Source organism: Talpa europaea, assembly GCF_964194135.1.
Source record: "Talpa europaea genome assembly, chromosome: 7".
NCBI lineage: Eukaryota > Metazoa > Chordata > Mammalia > Eulipotyphla > Talpidae > Talpa > Talpa europaea.
In genome coordinates this window covers 76801438-76819326 of record NC_140074.1, presented here as the reverse complement: position 1 = coordinate 76819326, position 17889 = coordinate 76801438, and the positions used below count along the sequence as shown (strand labels likewise).

The window sequence follows — 17889 nt, the reverse complement described above, 5'->3', positions numbered from 1 at the left end:
CTCACAGCACTGTGTTCAACCCACTGCACCACTGGGATGCAGATGACAATCTGAATGCCAGTATGAAAACTACTCTGGTGAGGAAAGGGATTGGAAGGAGGTGGGAGGGCAGAGAGCCTTGTAGGAGCCGTGACAACAGCCCAGATGACAGAGACTAAGAACACAGTGGTGAATGGAGAGGTGGCTATTTGAGGTACAAAGCACCAGGCAGGATGACAGATTGGTTTTGGGGGTGAGGGGGATGAAGAAGGACATTTCTATGTTTCCAGTTTGTGCAACTGAGTGGAAACCAAAGCTTTCCCACAAGATGGAAATACCTAACGAGGGCCAGAGGTTTGTGCACCTCAGTCTTGGACGTGCTAAATATGAGAAGCATATGGGATGCCCAAGGAGAGGTGTCCAGTAGCTGAGGGGTGCACAGGCTTGTAGCTCATGTTGAACTGTCCTCAGAGGTATAGATTCAGGAGTCAGTGGATAAGTGAAAATTCAAGACTTAGGGGAGCATGACATCCTATACAGATATGGCTAGGGAAAGAGAAGCAGGCTTGAGGTAGAGTCCGGAAAAACATGACATTTTAAAAGATCAGAAAAGTAAGGAGTTGGGAGGCAGAAGATCAGAAGAGTGAAAGTTATCACAGAAACCAATGGGAGAATTCATTTAAGAAATCAATAAAGCCAATGTTCTGAGAGGTCGAGAAAGACACAGACAGAAATATCCATTAGGTCTAGAAATATGGGGTAGTTGTTTTAGAGGGACAAAGAGGACAGTGCCAGGCCAGGAGTGAAGATTAAGTGAGAGGAGAATGAAAAAGTACACACAACTCTGAAAAGGGTAGCTAAGTGAGAATGTGGGGTTAAGAGGAGAAGATTGAAAAGAAGAAAGAGACTGACCATGTATAAAATGTTGATTGGAGGAGTGGAGTTGGGAGGAAGGAGGTGAATTTACCTAAAAATGGAGGAGTCAACTGATAGTTCCAGGTTTCTGTGAAGTTAGTAGGAAACAGGATCCAAAGCTACAAGAGGTGGAAGGACAAATGGCGCCTCCATTTTCCCTTGAGGGAAGGAGGTCAGGAGTACAGGTGCAGGCAGGGCTGTACCTTTCCTTTTGATGAAGCCCCCAACTGATGGCTCCTAATTCCTTAGTATCATAAGAGGCAAAATTGTATCCAGAAAATGAAAGAGGAGGTGCAGATGTGGACAGGCTAGGAGAAGGGTGAAGTAGGAGGGAGTATCAGGATGTATCAGGGAGTATCTTGTCTTCTTTTGAGAAGACAAGATGGGCCTGAGCCAGTCATTGTAGAGAGTGGGATAAAGAGTAAATCTCTAAGAATCAGCAACTGATGTGTGGGGTGTTGAGGGCCCATTTCAGAAGGCTGGTGATCAGTGCTGGTGATTATGGGTGATCAGACAGGTCAGATAAGAGATGGATTTTGCTAGGAAGGTTCAAAAGATCCAACGGGATTAATGACTCAATAGGCATTCTAGAGAGGGACCAGGGACCTCAGGTGCATGAAATAAGGGAGGAAGATGACTGGGGGAGAATAAAATGGCAGGTGAAGGGGGTCCTAACAAGACATTAGTCACAGGACAGGCTGCTTGTGGGCACAGAGCTAAAGATATTAATTTAACCCAATGATTATCATTAAATGATCATCCATAGATTATTTGAATTAAATTTTAATACAATTATTCATTATTACATTAAGAAATGTAAACTCTGTGATATGACAAAAGGCTGAGCTTCCTGCTCTATGAAGTATTCTTAGAAGAAATCATAAATAGAAAGACCAACATGAGGAAAATAAGTGAAACACCCACTTGGCTGGAGCTTCCTCCTCTGGGGGGCCCAAGAACTCCTCCACCACTGTGGTCTCTTCCATCAGCGCAGCTGGCTCCATGTCACTGAAAAGCAGCAAGAACCACTCCTGTCACACAAATATGTTCATCTTAATGCCCTATATAATTTAAGAGAGTAACAAACACATTTTAGTGTCCTTTTTTCTTAAGTAAACATTCTTCAAGGGGTTATATACATATCAAAATGAAAAAGAGAAAATGCTCTTAATTCTTTCCAAAAATGTGACAAGTACTTTGTGAAATAAAAGTTTCCATGATAGCCTAAAATTAAGAACAGGCTATAAAGGACTAGAATGATTATTCAAAACTGCTCTTATCCTAGGCAATTCCAAATATAACAAGGGCCATAAAAATTCTTAAGTATTAAATGACTTACTATAGATTAGAATATGTCACAAACTTAGAACAGATTCCACTATAAAAATGAGTGTGTACAAATAAGTTGGTGATGCTTATGCTGGAAAAATAAGACTTTGAGACACCAATTGATATGTCACATCTAAGTACACATCCTACAGATGGTAATGACATGCAATGAAAAACAATTTGAATTTTAATCTACATGCTCATAATTTTTCTTTTTGGTGTTAACATCAATCTTACTGGAATATTCCTTTTTTCAAAAATAAAAACTAAGTCCCAGAAAAAGAAATTTCATTTGCAGGAAAATGCTTAGTCAACATAAGTATATCCACAGGAAGTAGAGTACACTTTATATACGGTACCATTATTTTTTCATTCACAATTCAGGAAAAAGCTTAATAGTTATTTTTTCCCTAAGAAGTAGTAAGCATAAATTGAACTGCAATAACAGAATATTTGTTTTAAAAAATTCTCAATTAAAGCTATTATAATCAATTTTTTAACAGTTTTTCAACATAAAATTTGAATCATTTTTGCTTTTAAAAAAGTCCCTAAATCAACTGCACTTCAGGCTTCGCAGGACATTGACAGCATTGTGCAAGGCAGGAGGTCTCGCCACAGAGGCGCCTCCTATACACAAGTCTGAACTCAGTTGCTTAAGGAGGTTTTAGCACCCAGGTGCCCCCAAATCTAGCAGCAGTGACAACACTGAATTACTTCAACCTTCTCTTTATTCTGATGGCCACATAATAAACTAAGGGGAAGAAAAACATTTTTCTATAACTGAAATCATAATCAGGCTATAAAATACAGGGAAGGAAAAAAAATCAAAATATAAAAAGTAAAAGACTATGTAAAAGTCTATGTAAAGAGGCTATGTAAAAATTTTTTTTTCTTATACTTGAGCAGCCAATTTTAAAGAAAAATCAGACTTCCTTACCCCAACATCCTATAATCTATGAATAACCATAAAACTAATGTTGTTCTTAGAGCTTATACAGAAATTTATAACCAAAACTACAAAACAATCAAGTTTCAAAAATCACAAAACAATTTATTTTGGCAGATTTTGTTGAAAGAAAATCACCAATGTTGGATTTACTAAAAGAGAAATACTGCCCCAGGGCCTATGTCTATATTTTGATTTCAGTTATACGAATATTAAAAAAGCCTATTTGCACATATGACAAAATAAGGTTAAACACTTCAAGAGTTTATCTAGTTCAAATTTAATCAGATTTCACACTTAACCTAATCTTTGGCAATGAACAAATTTTAATCAAATATAGCTTGATTACCACATAACACTGTCATGTCTTCACAATGAAAGTTGGAAGGTGGCATTACTGAAAACATTCATGGGTGTCTATTCAACTGGTAACATGAAAACAATATCTGATATTATACTTTTTAATTACTGCAGCGGGAGTAGTCTATTTTCAGCAAAAACATGCAGTATCAGAATGCTAAAAAAACCAGTAACATTGGAAATAGCTTAGTCATTCCATTTTAAAAGCATCTTGTCCATGGATCTAGTTTTACTACCAATGTCTTCAAACAGGAATACTAAACTACAGCCAACTCCCCACATGGACAACAAACTATGTGTTATTGGGCCTCATCAGTCATGAGCACATCACTTATTCTTACCTCTGCTCAGCTCTCATTTATCAAAGAAGGAACATAATTCCACTGTTCTACACTGTTTTTGTGATACTAAATCTCATAAATAAAAAATTTAAGTCTTATTCTATGACAATCTTTTAGTTTCAAATTATCACTTAAGAGCTTTTACTTTATAACTCACAAAACTGTATGAAATGAGAGACATGAGACGCATGTTATTTTAACATTTAACACTAACAAGCAGATCTGATGGGAGCATAATGGTCCCTTTTTAATGTTATAATAAGGCCACTATACATAGTTACTTGGAGCAAATGTTCAAATGCAAACTGAAATGGTATTCAGTATTAGATAAGGGTGCTAAATGATTCTATCCAATTATATGCAAAGTAAAAGTAAAAATTAAAAGGTATGTGATAGAGATCCTATGGAAACCAAGAATGAGACAAGGTTTATTTAGTATTAGATAAGGTGGTAAATCAGATGATTCTATCCAATTATCTACAAAGTAAAATAAAACAAAATTAAAAGGTTTGTGATAGACATCCTATGGAAATCAAGACTGAGACACATTCAACAAATTTTTCATCCTTTCAAGGACAACATATATGTCTGATGCAGTAAAATAAACATTACATTTGATATTATTCTGCACATTTGTCTTTTAAGAAGGCTTTAAAGGAGGGCCTCCCTGGTGGTGCAGGTGGTTGAGCACAGCACTGTGAAGCTGTCTGCAGCCTCTGCAGTGCCGGTTTGATCCCCGCCGGAGCAACCCACATGGTGAGCAGACCTCTCCTGTCTCACCCGCTTCTCCCCTCAGCAGTGTATATCAGTCAGTGTGACTGTTCTGTTCCCTGCTCTGTCTCTGGTGAATTCTCTCACCCTCCCGTGCATCTGGACTGTACCCCGGCTCTTGTATAAATAAAAATAAATCTTTTTTTTTTTAAAGAAGGCTTTAAAGGAAAATAAGTTTATGTAAAAATCATATTCTTCAAAAGAACTAAAGTGGAAGTCTGAATCACCCCAAGCCTGCTCCTCTGCAGACAGCAGGGAGGCACTGTTCCCAGTAGTCACGAAATGACACAAACAGCAGAATGAAGCACCCTACCTAAGTGCTTAAACTGGCACAGATATATGGTACCATGAAGCCTCAGAAATTTGAATCTCAGGTGAATCTTGTCATTAAGCTTTGATCTTGATTCAGGAGCTTAAAAATCAAACATTCCACATCACATGCCTGGGGTATCAGCAAATATACCCTCAAAATTTGTTCCACTAAAATAAGAGAATATAAAAGCACTCTCAAATCCACAGTGTAGCAGATTTTTTCAAGTTATGTCACTGGGGGAAAAAAAAGCCTAAAAAACAATCTCCAAGGAAGGGCACACCAGTATATAAATACATTACAAGCACAACACAAAGGTCTTAACTTTCAAGAAAGCGAACAAAAATACAGAGATTTCACAGAGAGTACACCTTTGCACCATACCTGCTATCTTTACCTGATCCCCAGGTGCGAACTCCACATCCACCCATGTTGTCTTCAGTTCTGATTGCTCTAGAGGAAGAAAGAATATTCCCTTAAACTGGAAGCTGGTTTCCAGTCCATCAGCAAGTCAGCAAAGTTGATGATAAAAGCTTTCCTGGAACCAGCTCCCTTGGGAATAATAGTAACTAAGATGAAGTCAAGTGAAAAGGAAAACATAACAGATTTATGCCACATAATTACAAAGATCTTAAAGTAAAAATAGCATTTACAAAGAAACTTACATTTTATCATTCCCACCATATCTTTCAAATTCTCGTTTTCCTCTCTGGTCAAAACCATCAAAAGCTCTGTTCCCAGGACCACCTCTGCCTCTGCTTCGCATGCCCCCTCTTGGGCCACCACGTCCTTTTGGTAGTCTATCTCGATCAAGTCTGTCAAATGGTCTAGGAAAAGATGAATGTAATAATAAGTTGTGAGTGGGACTGAAGGGCTAAGGATTTTTTTTTTTTTTTGAGATACTGACAAAACATCAAATTCATCCAAAATATAATAGTGATCAAGACCCATCCTAAAAACAACCTGTGCGTATGGTATATTTTAATCCCTCTAACCATTGTCTTCTTTACCCGCATGCTTACTTCCACCCCGACTAAATATATTTGCTCCTTTATAATCCCCTTATTATAAAATAAATCCTCTTTTTAACATGCTGGTGAGCACTGAGGACTCCTGTACTCTTTAGAGCTTTATTTCTGATGTGTTTACAAGCAAAAAAGGGGAAAATAACATTTGAGCCAAACATTTTGCTTCATATTATCTGTAATCTACTCTTAACACAAACCTATTAAGTAGACATGAGTGCCTATTTCATAGTCCTCAATTTTATATTATTTTATAGCTCAATGAAGGCTGAATGGAGAGTTTAACAGGTTCAGAGTCTGAGTTTGAGAAGATGAAAAAGTTCTAAGATGGACAGTGTTGTTAGTTGCACATGAGAATGGACTTAATGCTACTGAGCTTTTCAATTAACAGTGGTTAAAATGGTACTTTTTTTTTTTTTAGATTTATTTATACAAGAACTGGGGTATAGTCAGAGGCGCGGGAGGATGAGAGAATTCGCCAGAGACAGATCGGGGAGCAGAACAGGCAGACAGACCAAAGACATTGCCGAGGGGAGCAGTGGGCGAGGCAGGAGAGGTCTGCCACGCCATGTGGGTTTCTCCCTGGCCAGCTGAGAATTGAACCCGCGCTGCAGAGGCTGCGGACAGCTTCATAGCTTGGCGCTCAACCTGCTGCACCACTGGGGAGGCCCTACAATGGTACATTTTTTTATTCAATATATTTTACCACAATTTTTAAATGCTTCCTTATGAGAGGGAAAATTTTTTTTTAAACAATTAAGTGATTCTTTCAACTAGAGCTGACTTTATTATTTTTTTTAAAGATTTATTTATTTATGCATACAAGAGCTGGGGTACAGTCCCGAGATGCTGGGTATGAGAGGATTCACCAGAGACAGAGTGGGGAGCAGAACAGGCAGACTGACTGAAATACACTGCTGAGGGGAGTGGCGGGCGAGACAGGAGAGGTCTGCTTTGCCATGTGGGTTGCTCCCTGGACGGCCGGGGATCGAACTCGTGCTGCAGAGGCTGAGGATTGCTTCACAGTGTGGTGCTTAACCCCTTGTGCCACCAGGGAGGCCCTAGAGCTGACTTTAAATGGCTGGCAGTAAACTGTGGAAAAAGCCAGAGAGAGAGCAAAAGTCCAGAGAGAGGCAGATTAATTTGTAAATAGTCTATATTTAAGAGTTCACTTAAGTTAATCATTTGGAGCCTAAAAAAAAAAAAAAATTCTACTGCACTAGAAACAGTACTTGCTCTCCCAGTCCAGCTATAACAAGTCATGTGGCTGTTCTGCATTGAGTCATATTCACAGTTATTCCAGAAGCACCAAGACACAACGCTTCCATGTGAAGATTTGTGTTCTGCCTTAGGGACTAAAAATGCAAGTCAGCCAAAATTCTAGGTCTTTGTTTCCACATCCATAAATGAAGAGGACTGAATCAGGAAATCATTTAATATTACTAAGACTGTATAAGTCTGTCTCGTAAATATGTCCAGGTATCTAAAAAATGTAAGATAATACCATTTTTCACTATTAATAAGCAAAGATCCAATATATTCAAGCCTGGAGAAAGTGCTAAGAGAAATGCTTTTTATAGATATTAGTGACAAAGAAAATTAATAGGTTATTAAGTTAGTGTAGTGATTGTCTCTATCAATAGTTCCCTGACCATGTTTCAGTTTTTCGTTCCTTTTCATACTACATGTTCCCATGAACTCTTGCACTGAAGCTTAAACTGATATGAATACATGACACCCAGCTGAGAACCACTGTTTTGTGACCCTAACTGGGATTCCCACTTCTAGAACTCCATATGGGAAAGTCCCAACATTTATCAAAAACTGCTCACTGGGTATTACTTATAAAGCAAAAAAAAACTGGTAACTGAGGGAAAATTCAGCACTATGGAAACATTTAGACTATAATACAATCAAATAACAGATCACAATGGAACCATTAAAATGCTTACCAAACATGGTTACCAAACATTTTTACTAACATGGAAAAGACTTCTGCCATGGCAAGTGGAAAGAAAAAATATACTCAGTGCAAATGCATTATCATCTTAGTATTTACATATATTTATGCAAAAAGGGAAAAATAAGCAAAAGCATTATGTGTAATGATCTCAGGTGTAAGGCAATTACAATAATTTTTATAATTTAATGAATTTTCCAAATTATCTAACGTGACTGTAATTTACTTTTATTAAAGATCCTATGAGTCTCTATTAATACAAGTGTACTTTTTCAGGAACTAAGGAAACCATCTTTCCTGATAGCACATGATGAATCAAAAAAATTCCAAATTTCCTTGAAAGTAAAAATTTCTAATGTGATACATTTGAGAAGGTCATAAGACATCACTTCTGTGGTAATTCCTGCTAATTATACACCTTGTTCCAGGATGAAAAATAAGACAAAGTCAAATTCTGGGCTGGTGTACAAAATAACTGCCCCAAACTCTTCGAAAATGTCAAATATATAAAAGATAAAGACTAGGAGCTATTCCAAATTAAAGACAACTAAATGCAATGCATATTCCTGGGCTGAATCCAGAACCAGAAATGTTTTTCTTTTGCTAAAAGGACATTATTAGGACAATTAGTCAAATTTTAGTCTGTGATTACTTAATTCAGAAAATTAGATAGTACATTTACATTAAAGACACTGGTAACTTTACTATGTTTTTTTTTTTTTTTTAAAGATTTTATTTATTTATTTATTTGTACATACATACATACATACAAGAACCGGGGTTCAGGCCAGATGTGCGGGAGGGTGAGAAGATTCACCAGAGACAGAGCAGGGAGCAGAACAGGCAGACTGACGAAATACACTGCTGCGGGGAGCAGCGGGCATGACAGGAGAGGTCTGCCGCACCATGTGGGAACCTCACCGGACGGCAGGGATGGAACCGGCACTGCAGAGGCTGCAGACAGCTTCACAGCGTGGTGCTCAACTGCCTGTGCCACCAGGGGAGGCCCAACTCTACCATGCTTTAAATACGTATCTTTTAAAGATTTTTATTTCTGCACAGAATAACTGGGGTGTAGGCCAGAGGTTTGGGGGGAGGGGTGAGAGGATTCACCACATAGTGGGGAGCAGAACAGGCGGATCTACTGAAATACACTGGTGAGAGGAGCAGCGGGGAGACAGGAGAAGTCTGCAGCGCGATTTGGGTTAGCTCTCCGGCTGGGAGTCGAACTCTGGTTGTAGCAGTGATAGCATGATAATGCTGAGACTTAACCCCTAGGCCACCAGACAGATTCCCAGTAACTGTACTATGTTTTTAGAGAATACATTTATTTAAAGTATTTAGGGATAAAGGCACATTCCCGTACCTTACTCTCAAATGACAAAGAATAGGGTGAGATGGGATTGGGGAGTGGGGCAGGTGGAGAGAGGGAGGATATTTAAGCAGACTAATTAACATTTTTGAGGGATGAGGGTATATGGGAATTCTTTGTATAGCTCTGGCAAGTTTTCTGTAAATCTAAAATTATTTTTAAAGAAAAAAAAAACTCTTCATAATCCCATGTCTCAGCCTATCCTTATCCTTACATACTTCTGTGATTAACAGCCATCTTTTCGTGTTAACATATAAAGACTGCTCATCCTTTTTTTAAAGATTCAGTTTTGCAACTAAATATAGGTGGCAACATGGCATTGTTTCTGAGCTATCATTTCCTTATTTCCACAGAATAAATCCCTGAGGTAAGAAAAAAATATACAATGCTTCCAAAAATAAGCAGCTCTGATCCAGAAGGATTTATGTAAGCAAGCAGGCTGTGGCAAATTTGAAGCAATCACCAAAAAGAGAAGAATTTAGCTTTTCTCTTACCCTCATCCTCCAACATGGTGGCAGATCCACCATCTTGATGTTTTGAATGTGTTCCTTCCAGAGCAGATCTGCAGAAATCACCAGCTGCTCAGCCCTCTCAGGTGGAGTATTCTCTGCTGAACTTTTGGTTTTTGGTTTGTTTCAATGGACTCTAGAGCACGTATAGTTTCATAAAGCCATGTTCTTTGGTTAAAACTTGTAGCAAGGATGTACAAGTAGTCAAAAAACTGAAAGACTTTGGGAATAATGGACTACCGTGACATTAGACTGTATATTATTCTAGTCTTCATTACCTTTCAGCTTTATTTTCCTTCAAATGCAATTCCCAAGTTGTTTCTGTTTAATCTAAACTCATTGCTATGTGGGTTTAGCAGTTAAACGAAAACTTTAGGCAGCAAGCATGTTTCTTGTTAGTGCCAAGCACAAAACACAAAAAATTGCTACCTGTGTACAGCTGGGCCCAAGGAGAGCAGCTGCCAAGTCAGAGCACTTTCTAGGGAAAGTATGGAAGTCAGAAACCAGTGCTACACATTATATTAGTTTTTCTTCCAATTTCACAACAATAGCCTATTGACCTGACCCTGGGGCTCAGAATTTATGTAAATTCATTAGTGGCCTAAGTTAGCAAGGCTAAATTAAAAAAATACAATTAAATCTCAAGCCTGAATTTCAGAAGAAAATTTTTGATATTTTACATGTAACAAGTTTTTTTTATAAGGATTGCAATAGTTGCCAATAAATAATTCATTTTTCAGTGTAGACTCATCTGTTGAACCAAGACTTAAAGGTCATCTATAAGATCAATGGAAGATCCTGTACATGTCACCTAAGGTAATGTGATTTACTATCTAAATTGATGAAATAGTCCTAGGACTGGTGCCACAAAAAGGTTGAGAAGACTAGTAGTATTCTGAAAATCTGTTGGCTTCCCAACCCTCCTGGCTTAAGCCTTCTGTACGTACTTTTCACCTGTAAACTTCTCGGGTGTGAAGTCCACCTGCCTCTCGGTCTCATAGGGGCGATATTCCCTGTAGGATCTTCGCTCTGCTCTATCAAGTGCCACCTCTGTTCCCCGGCTATCATTCCATGCTTGCTGCTCCCCTCTTCTGGGAGTTCGCTTCTGGCCTGCCAGGAAAAGGTCACAGAAAAGAGCTGAGCATAGCTCTGCAACAGCACATCATTTCAATTTCACTTTTACAGACATCAGCGGTCATAGGAAAATTTTAAAAGTTTAGGAAAGTTCAAAGAAGAAGGAGAGTGCCAAGGACAAATACTACCCAGGATCAAATACTTTAGAATAAAACTTCTAAGTTACTTATGTCCTAGAAACTATAAGATACTTATACTTATGTCTTAGAAAGTATCTAACAATGATTTTGTGATGGTTATGGATATATATATATATATATATATATATATATATTGCTAAAGAGCTGCATTTCACAAAAGCAGCTCTATCAAAACCACAGTAGCTAAGCTCTATCCAGAAAATAAAAGAACATACACACACATGTACACACACACACACACTCTCTCTCTCTGTATTTCAAATTGTGTTTTCACAATCCCAAATAAGGTTTATTTTTAGCTACAAAATTTTTGCCTTTAAATAGCTTGTACTGCTATATCTTTTTCATTTGAAAACAATTTCCCTGTTCTTTGATGAAATTTATATAGTTATGATCGTACTTCCAAAATATGAAACCAAACTGGTATTGGAATCTCATACAAGGGCCAGTCAATACTTGAAGGGGGCCTCGCCCGTCCCTCGAGAGTCCAGCACTAAGAAGGGACAGCCACTCTAGTCTAGTCCTTTCTCCTCTTACCTTTCTCACTCCTATCTAGTTTTGATGCTTTAGAAATTTTAAACAGTCTACATTTGAAGACATCTGATACTTGGTAAACGTTGTGAAGAGCTGTCACTTAAGTTTTCTTCCAAAAATGTCTATATAGCTTCCTTTGTATACATTTTAAAAGGTCTCCACCTCAAATGTTATGTACCTTTTTTTTACAGCAGGTTATAGTTATCAGTTATTTTTGGTACAAAATTACCTTTCAGATTGGTTGTATGGCAATAAAATATAAAATGCATTTATTTTTCAGAATGGTGTGTACCATTCACTGAGTTCTATTAAAGTGTTGATGATTATCATCATCAATGTCATCTTTCTAAAAAGAAAATTTTATCAGATTATAACCCAGATTTACTTAAAATTAATGGTTTTCAAACTGCTGGCTTCCTCTCCTATTTATAAATACATGATTCAACATATGTTTATACATATTTTAATTTTTCCACTTAATATTTTTTTACCAAAATGTTATAAACTAGGCATATGCAAATATTAAGTTCCATTACTTTACTGATTTTACTTTAAAATAAAAATTATGTCTGTGACACCACTAAAACTGTAGTTTACTTGCTAGTTAACTATCTTTTTCCAATGTGAAAAGTTGCACAATAGATGTTAAGTTCAATCTTAACGTCCCATAACCTTTTAATAGATTTGTGTCCTGTACTATAGTCACAATCTGAGCTTGTAACATGTTGAGATGGGAACAACATTATTATCAATAGATCATTATGCTTTTACTGCATAAAGAATAAAACTAACTAATACTCATGCCCAGTATCTCAGGAGTATGCAATGCCAGATCTGAGGGCACATACACTATTAACAGAGATCAAATTTAGAAGTAGCATTTGAAATGTAAGTTAGAAAATACTATGAAAGTTCATTATCTAACAATCTGAAAGCTGTACTAGACCATGATCTAACAGCCATCAGCAAAGATGCAATAGTTTTCAATACTTTTCCCTCAGTAAAGTTATTTTAATAGTTTCAAATTTCTTATTTATAATCCATAATTAAAAAAACAATATTGCTACTCAACAACAAAATTACTTGGTGGCTTATCCCACTTTCTTTCTGTTTCCTGAAGGTTATTTTCAAAATTATATCAATTAAGTCTGGCATTCGCAAATTAAAACTTAAAATGGGGCCTCCCCTGGTGGGGCATGCGGTTGAGTGTGGTGCTGTGACGCTGTCCGCAGTCTCTGCAGCGCCAGTTCGATCCCTGGGGCCTGGGAGGGTCCCACATGGTGCGGCAGACCTCTTCTGTCTTGTGCGCTGCTCCCCTCAGCATTGTATTTCATCAATCTGCCCGTTCTGTTCCCAGCTCTGTCTCTGGTGAATTCTCTCACCCTCCCGTGCATCTGACCTGTACCCCGGTTCTTGTATAAATAAATAAATCTTAAAATTTAAAAAAAAAACTTAAAAATGACATTCACTGCATACTTATATTAAAGCTTCTTCCAAAGTTTGTGCATAAATTGAAAACCATTAAATATGACTGAGTACTTCTCAGAATTACCATCAATATCTTGCAAACATCTTATTTTCTCACTAAAATAAACAAAAAAACCACAATGATATAGGGGTTCAGTTTTTCCTCACAAGTTAGTACTGACATCAAGATTGCAACCACACATAACTTGTTTCTGTGCTAGATGGGCAGCTTAGGTGGATAACACAAACACTAAATTTCACTAGCCCAATCCAATAAAAGACTGACACGTGCAGTCTGATCGCTGATCTAAAGAGGATATGAAGGGACAAAATACAGTGAAACTTAGTGAGATAGCCTACAAAATGAAGATGAGCTTTTACTCAAAAACAGTTCTGAAAGGGTAGGAAAAGCCAAACTAAAACAGGTTCCCAGGACTTGCAGAATGAATTTATTGAGCAATGCTCACTCAATGGTTTGTATATCTAGAATAAAAATAGTTGAGCACATTAAAAGCCACCATATCCATGAGAAAGCCTTATGAATCACCTTTTCAGATTAATGTTTCCATTATATGACACATTTTGACTTAGATTCTTATCTATACTATGAATTCACTTATAATATTCTAACCAAAAAAAATTTTTTTAAAGATTTATTTATACAAGCACTGGGTACAGTCAGAAGCGCCTGAGGGGGTGAGAATATTCACCAGAGTCAGAGTGGAGGGCAGAGCGGAGGGCAGAGCAGGCAGACTGACAAAATACACTGCTGAGGGGAGCAGTGGGCTGCAGGAGAGGTCTGAGAGCCATGTGGGACCCTCACCTGGTGGCCGGGATCGAATCGTCTTGCAGAGGCTGCGGGCAGCTTCGCAACCCAGCGCTCAATTGCTGTGCCACCGGGGAGTCCCTAATTCTAACCCAATTCTAATTATATTTGAGTGTTACAAATATAAAACCTTGGTAGAGTAGCTAATATCCATTAGACATAAATTTAATACATAAAAGGAAATTAATGAGCTGTTTGTTCCTGAAATAACACACATGGAATTTCCATCCTAACTACAAAAACAACTTAAGATCATTAACACAGAACTCAAAAGGCAGATCATCTGGATCATGAACAACTGACAGAAAACAGTTATAAATACATTAGATTATAATGTTAAATGACAGTAAGTTGCAACCCAGTTTATATCACTTTAGGGAAAAAACAGCTTTCAGCATTTATGTATATAAATGCAAATTGTTAACAGTAAGAAAAATTCAGAGTTTTCATTTTACTTAAAATATAGTATTTGTGAATTGCTTAAAATTTTTATACAAAATGTATGGAATCAACACAAAATGCAGTTTCACGCTGTTTTATGGATAAAATACAAATGTTCATTTGTGATAAAACAGGAAAAGTTTAGTCTTCAATTCTTTTATTATATTTATCTAAATGGATTGTAGAGGAAAAAAAATAGAGCACAATAAATTTCAAGTCTCACTGTTGAAATAGGCTCATAATCTTACTGATCTACCAAGGGATCTTGACATAATCAGTATAGCATTTTAAATACTTTTTTTTAAATTTTTAAATATTTTATTTATTTATTTTTTTATAGAGGCATGTTTTTATTTATTTATTATATTTGTTTGTTTTGTTTATACATGCACTGGGTACAGTCAGAAGCGCGGGAGGGTGAGAGAATTCACCAGAGCCAGAGTGGGGAGCAGAGCAGGCAGAGGGACTGAAGTACACTGCTGAGGGGAGCAGCGGGTGGCAGGAGAGGTCTGCGCACCATGTGGGATCCTCCTCCGGTGGCCGGGAGCAGCCGGGGATCAAACCGGCGCCGCAGAGGCCGCAGGCAGCTTCGCAACCCAGCGCTCAACCGCTGCGCCACCGGGGAGGCCCTTAAATACTTTTTAACATCTTTATTACAGTGACTTGATTTCTGATTCTCAAGCTATATGCTGGACTGAACTTTTTCAGGTAAGAGTAAACATCACCTAGGTGAAATGCACAATTTTTATCACGCAAGGAACAAGTCAGTAAAGCCCACTAGAACACATGCCAGACACTGGCTGGAGCAGGTCGAACTACACATCTTAACACTCTCATTAAACTTAAGCACAACTGCTTTGCTTTAGGAAAAACAGATGGAGGCACCCGTGAAGTCTTGCTATTTCGTTAATGCAATTCCGGTGAGCAGCGAAATCTCCAGTACTTTGCTACCTGGACGCAGACAGCGGGGCACCGCGCTTTGTACTGGCCATGCCGGCTAAACGGGGGGTAGGGAACGTTAATATTCTTGTTGAAAAGGTTAAAAACGGTCTCCTGAAGCAGCCCGAGTTAGTGACAAGTTACACACCCCATCAACACCACAGACAGCACGGGAAAAGCTGCCGGCGGAGGGCTCGAAGCCACCGCAAGGGGATGGGACGCAGCCACCGAGCCGGGCAGGCTCCCGGGCCCCGCGCGCGCCCCCACCCCGCCCCCGCCGCGCGCGGCAGGCGGCCCTGACGTCACAGCCGCCCCCGCGGTCACCCCGGCCCCCTCCATCACAGAAGGCCCAGAGCCGCACGTCCCCGAGAACGCTCCGCGCATCCAGGGTTCCCGCTCCGGGGCCGCGGGCGCCCCTCCTCCCGGCGGGACCCCGGCAGGGCTCGGGCTGGGGGAGGAGAAGGCGCCCCACCCAGCCATGTTGCTCAACTTCGCCCAACTTGCAGAGGCCCAGGTCCCGGGTTTTAAGACCCCCCTCAAGTCCGCAGCACCCCTGCGCTCCCCTAGACCGGGAAAGGCCGGAGGGGCGTGACCCCTCAGCCGGGCCCGGCGCGCCCTCCCGCGGCACCGCGCTCAGCCCGCCTCCCGCGACGCCCTCCCCGGCAGCGGCGCGTTCCAGCGACTCCAGTCGGCACCGGGGTCCCGGGCTGCCGGAGCGGGGTGACCGCCGCGACCCCGTTCCCTCTCCCCTCCCGCCCCCGCGCCCACCCGGGCGTGGCGCGCTTACCCGGCGGTGGCGGGCCGCCCCCGGGGCTGTCCGGCCGCGGCGCGCCGGGGCCCGGGAGGCTCTTGCGCTCCTTCTGGGACTCCCGCCGGCCGCCGCCCGCGCCGGGCTTGTGGCCCGAGGCCCCGGCCGGACTCCGGCCACCGCGGCTGCCGGCCCCGGCCGCCGCCACCTCGTCGCGCCTCTTGCGCTGCAGCTGCTGCTGGCGCCGGCGCTCGGCCTCGCGCAGGATGTCGAACGGGTCCGACTCGTCGTCCAGCAGCTGGTGGAAGCGGTTGGCCACGACGCAGCCGAAACTCTCCTGCATGGCGGCGCCGGCCGCAGCCGCGGCCACGGGACTCCCGAGGGCGCCCTTCATGCCGCCGCGGCCACTGCGGGCCCGCCGCGGGCAGCCCACGCGAGCGCGTCTCAGCGGAGCCGGCTGCGCGGTCCCATCCCGCCCGCCGCCGCCGCCCTCCCAGCCCCGCCGGGTCCCGGCCCTCCCGGTGCCCGCCCCCGCGCTGCCGCCGCCTCCCGCCCCGCCGCCGCGAGAGAGCCAATCAGCGCACGCGGACACGCCCCCTTCTCTAGCATGCCTGTCTGGAAGCCCAATCAGCGACTGGTTGCTGTCACGTCACGCGACCTCTATGCCCCGCCCCACGACTCCGCGGAGAGGGGCGGGGCCAAAGGGGCGGCGCTCCTGGGAGTAATCTCAGGTCTGGGGTCCCGGCCGCTCGGTGGTGGTCGGAGGCTGCCGGCCATTATTTGTCGTTGTTGGTGTTCTCTCGTTACCGGCTGCTCTCTTTGAAGTTTATGTAACCGTTTAATCACTCATCAGCTGCAAATAGAGCACTTACTATGTGCCGGCATTATATTGTGGAGCATTCTAGCTCCGTAATTTCTTGGATCTTAAGGTGTAGAGACAGAAAAAGTGCTGTTCAGGAAAGGGGCAGGACTTCTTTCCGAGCTCATAGCGAAAGAAAGGACATGAATTAATTAGGAGCTTGGGAAGGCTTTCCCTCGCAAGTGACGCTTAAGCTGAGGCTGAAGGATGACCAGGGCAGTGACAACAGCAAGTGTGGGGGAATTGCTGTGGGATGAAGCGCTACCTATTCCTGCTGGAAGAAATCCTGTGTGACTGGATTGCAAAGAGTTGGGGGAGGGTCTTATTTCGGTCTTTATTCTAGGAGCAGTGGGAAGTAAATTGTAAGCATGAATATATATTTGAAAACGCCATTCTAAGTGCAATGTGAAGCTGTGACTTGGAGGGAGGTCAAAATAGATGCAGGGACACCAAGCTGAAGATTGTTGCAGAGCTAGGTAATAGTGTCTTGGACTAGGGTGGTGGCAATGGAGGTGAAGAGTCAGCAGATCCAGGGGCTTCCCATTCACCCATGAACTATCACCATGATCCCTTGCACTCTTCCCGACCCTGTTTTGATCCTATTCCCTTCTCCCCACCTGCAGAATGTCTCTGGTTTATAGTTGTCTGTTGATTTTGATTTTTACTTTATTATAGTTACTTTTTTTACCCCGATCCCTTATTTGGATCGTCTACATTCCTCCTATAAGTGAGGCCATCCGATATTTTTCTTCTTCTTTCTGGCTTATTTCACTGAGCGTGATCCGTTCCAGCTCCATCCATGTTGCTGTGAATGGCATGAGTTTATCTTTTTTGATGAGTAATATTCCGTTGTGTATATATAGCACATCTTCTTCATCCAGTCATCTATTTGGGGCCATTGGAGTTGTTTCCATAGTTTACCTATTGTAAATAGTGCTGTAATAAACATAGGGGTGCAGGTATTCTTTTGAATTAATGTTTTTG

At 41.2% G+C, this 17889-nt stretch overlaps 1 protein-coding gene across 1 annotated transcript in view; it reads right to left on the bottom strand.

Moving 5' to 3' along the window:
• HABP4 (hyaluronan binding protein 4) overlaps positions 1-16440 on the bottom strand; it is a gene marked incomplete at both ends in the record, with an annotated part of 51195 nt that extends 34755 nt beyond the window's left edge. Inside the window, 5 exons of the mRNA XM_084239213.1 lie at positions 1819-1902; positions 5336-5404; positions 5617-5778; positions 10765-10927; positions 16086-16440. Coding sequence (XP_084095339.1) covers positions 1819-1902; positions 5336-5404; positions 5617-5778; positions 10765-10927; positions 16086-16440 — 833 coding nt within the window. The remainder of the gene's footprint in view (positions 1-1818; positions 1903-5335; positions 5405-5616; positions 5779-10764; positions 10928-16085) is intronic.
• Positions 16441-17889: the final 1449 nt, after the last annotated feature.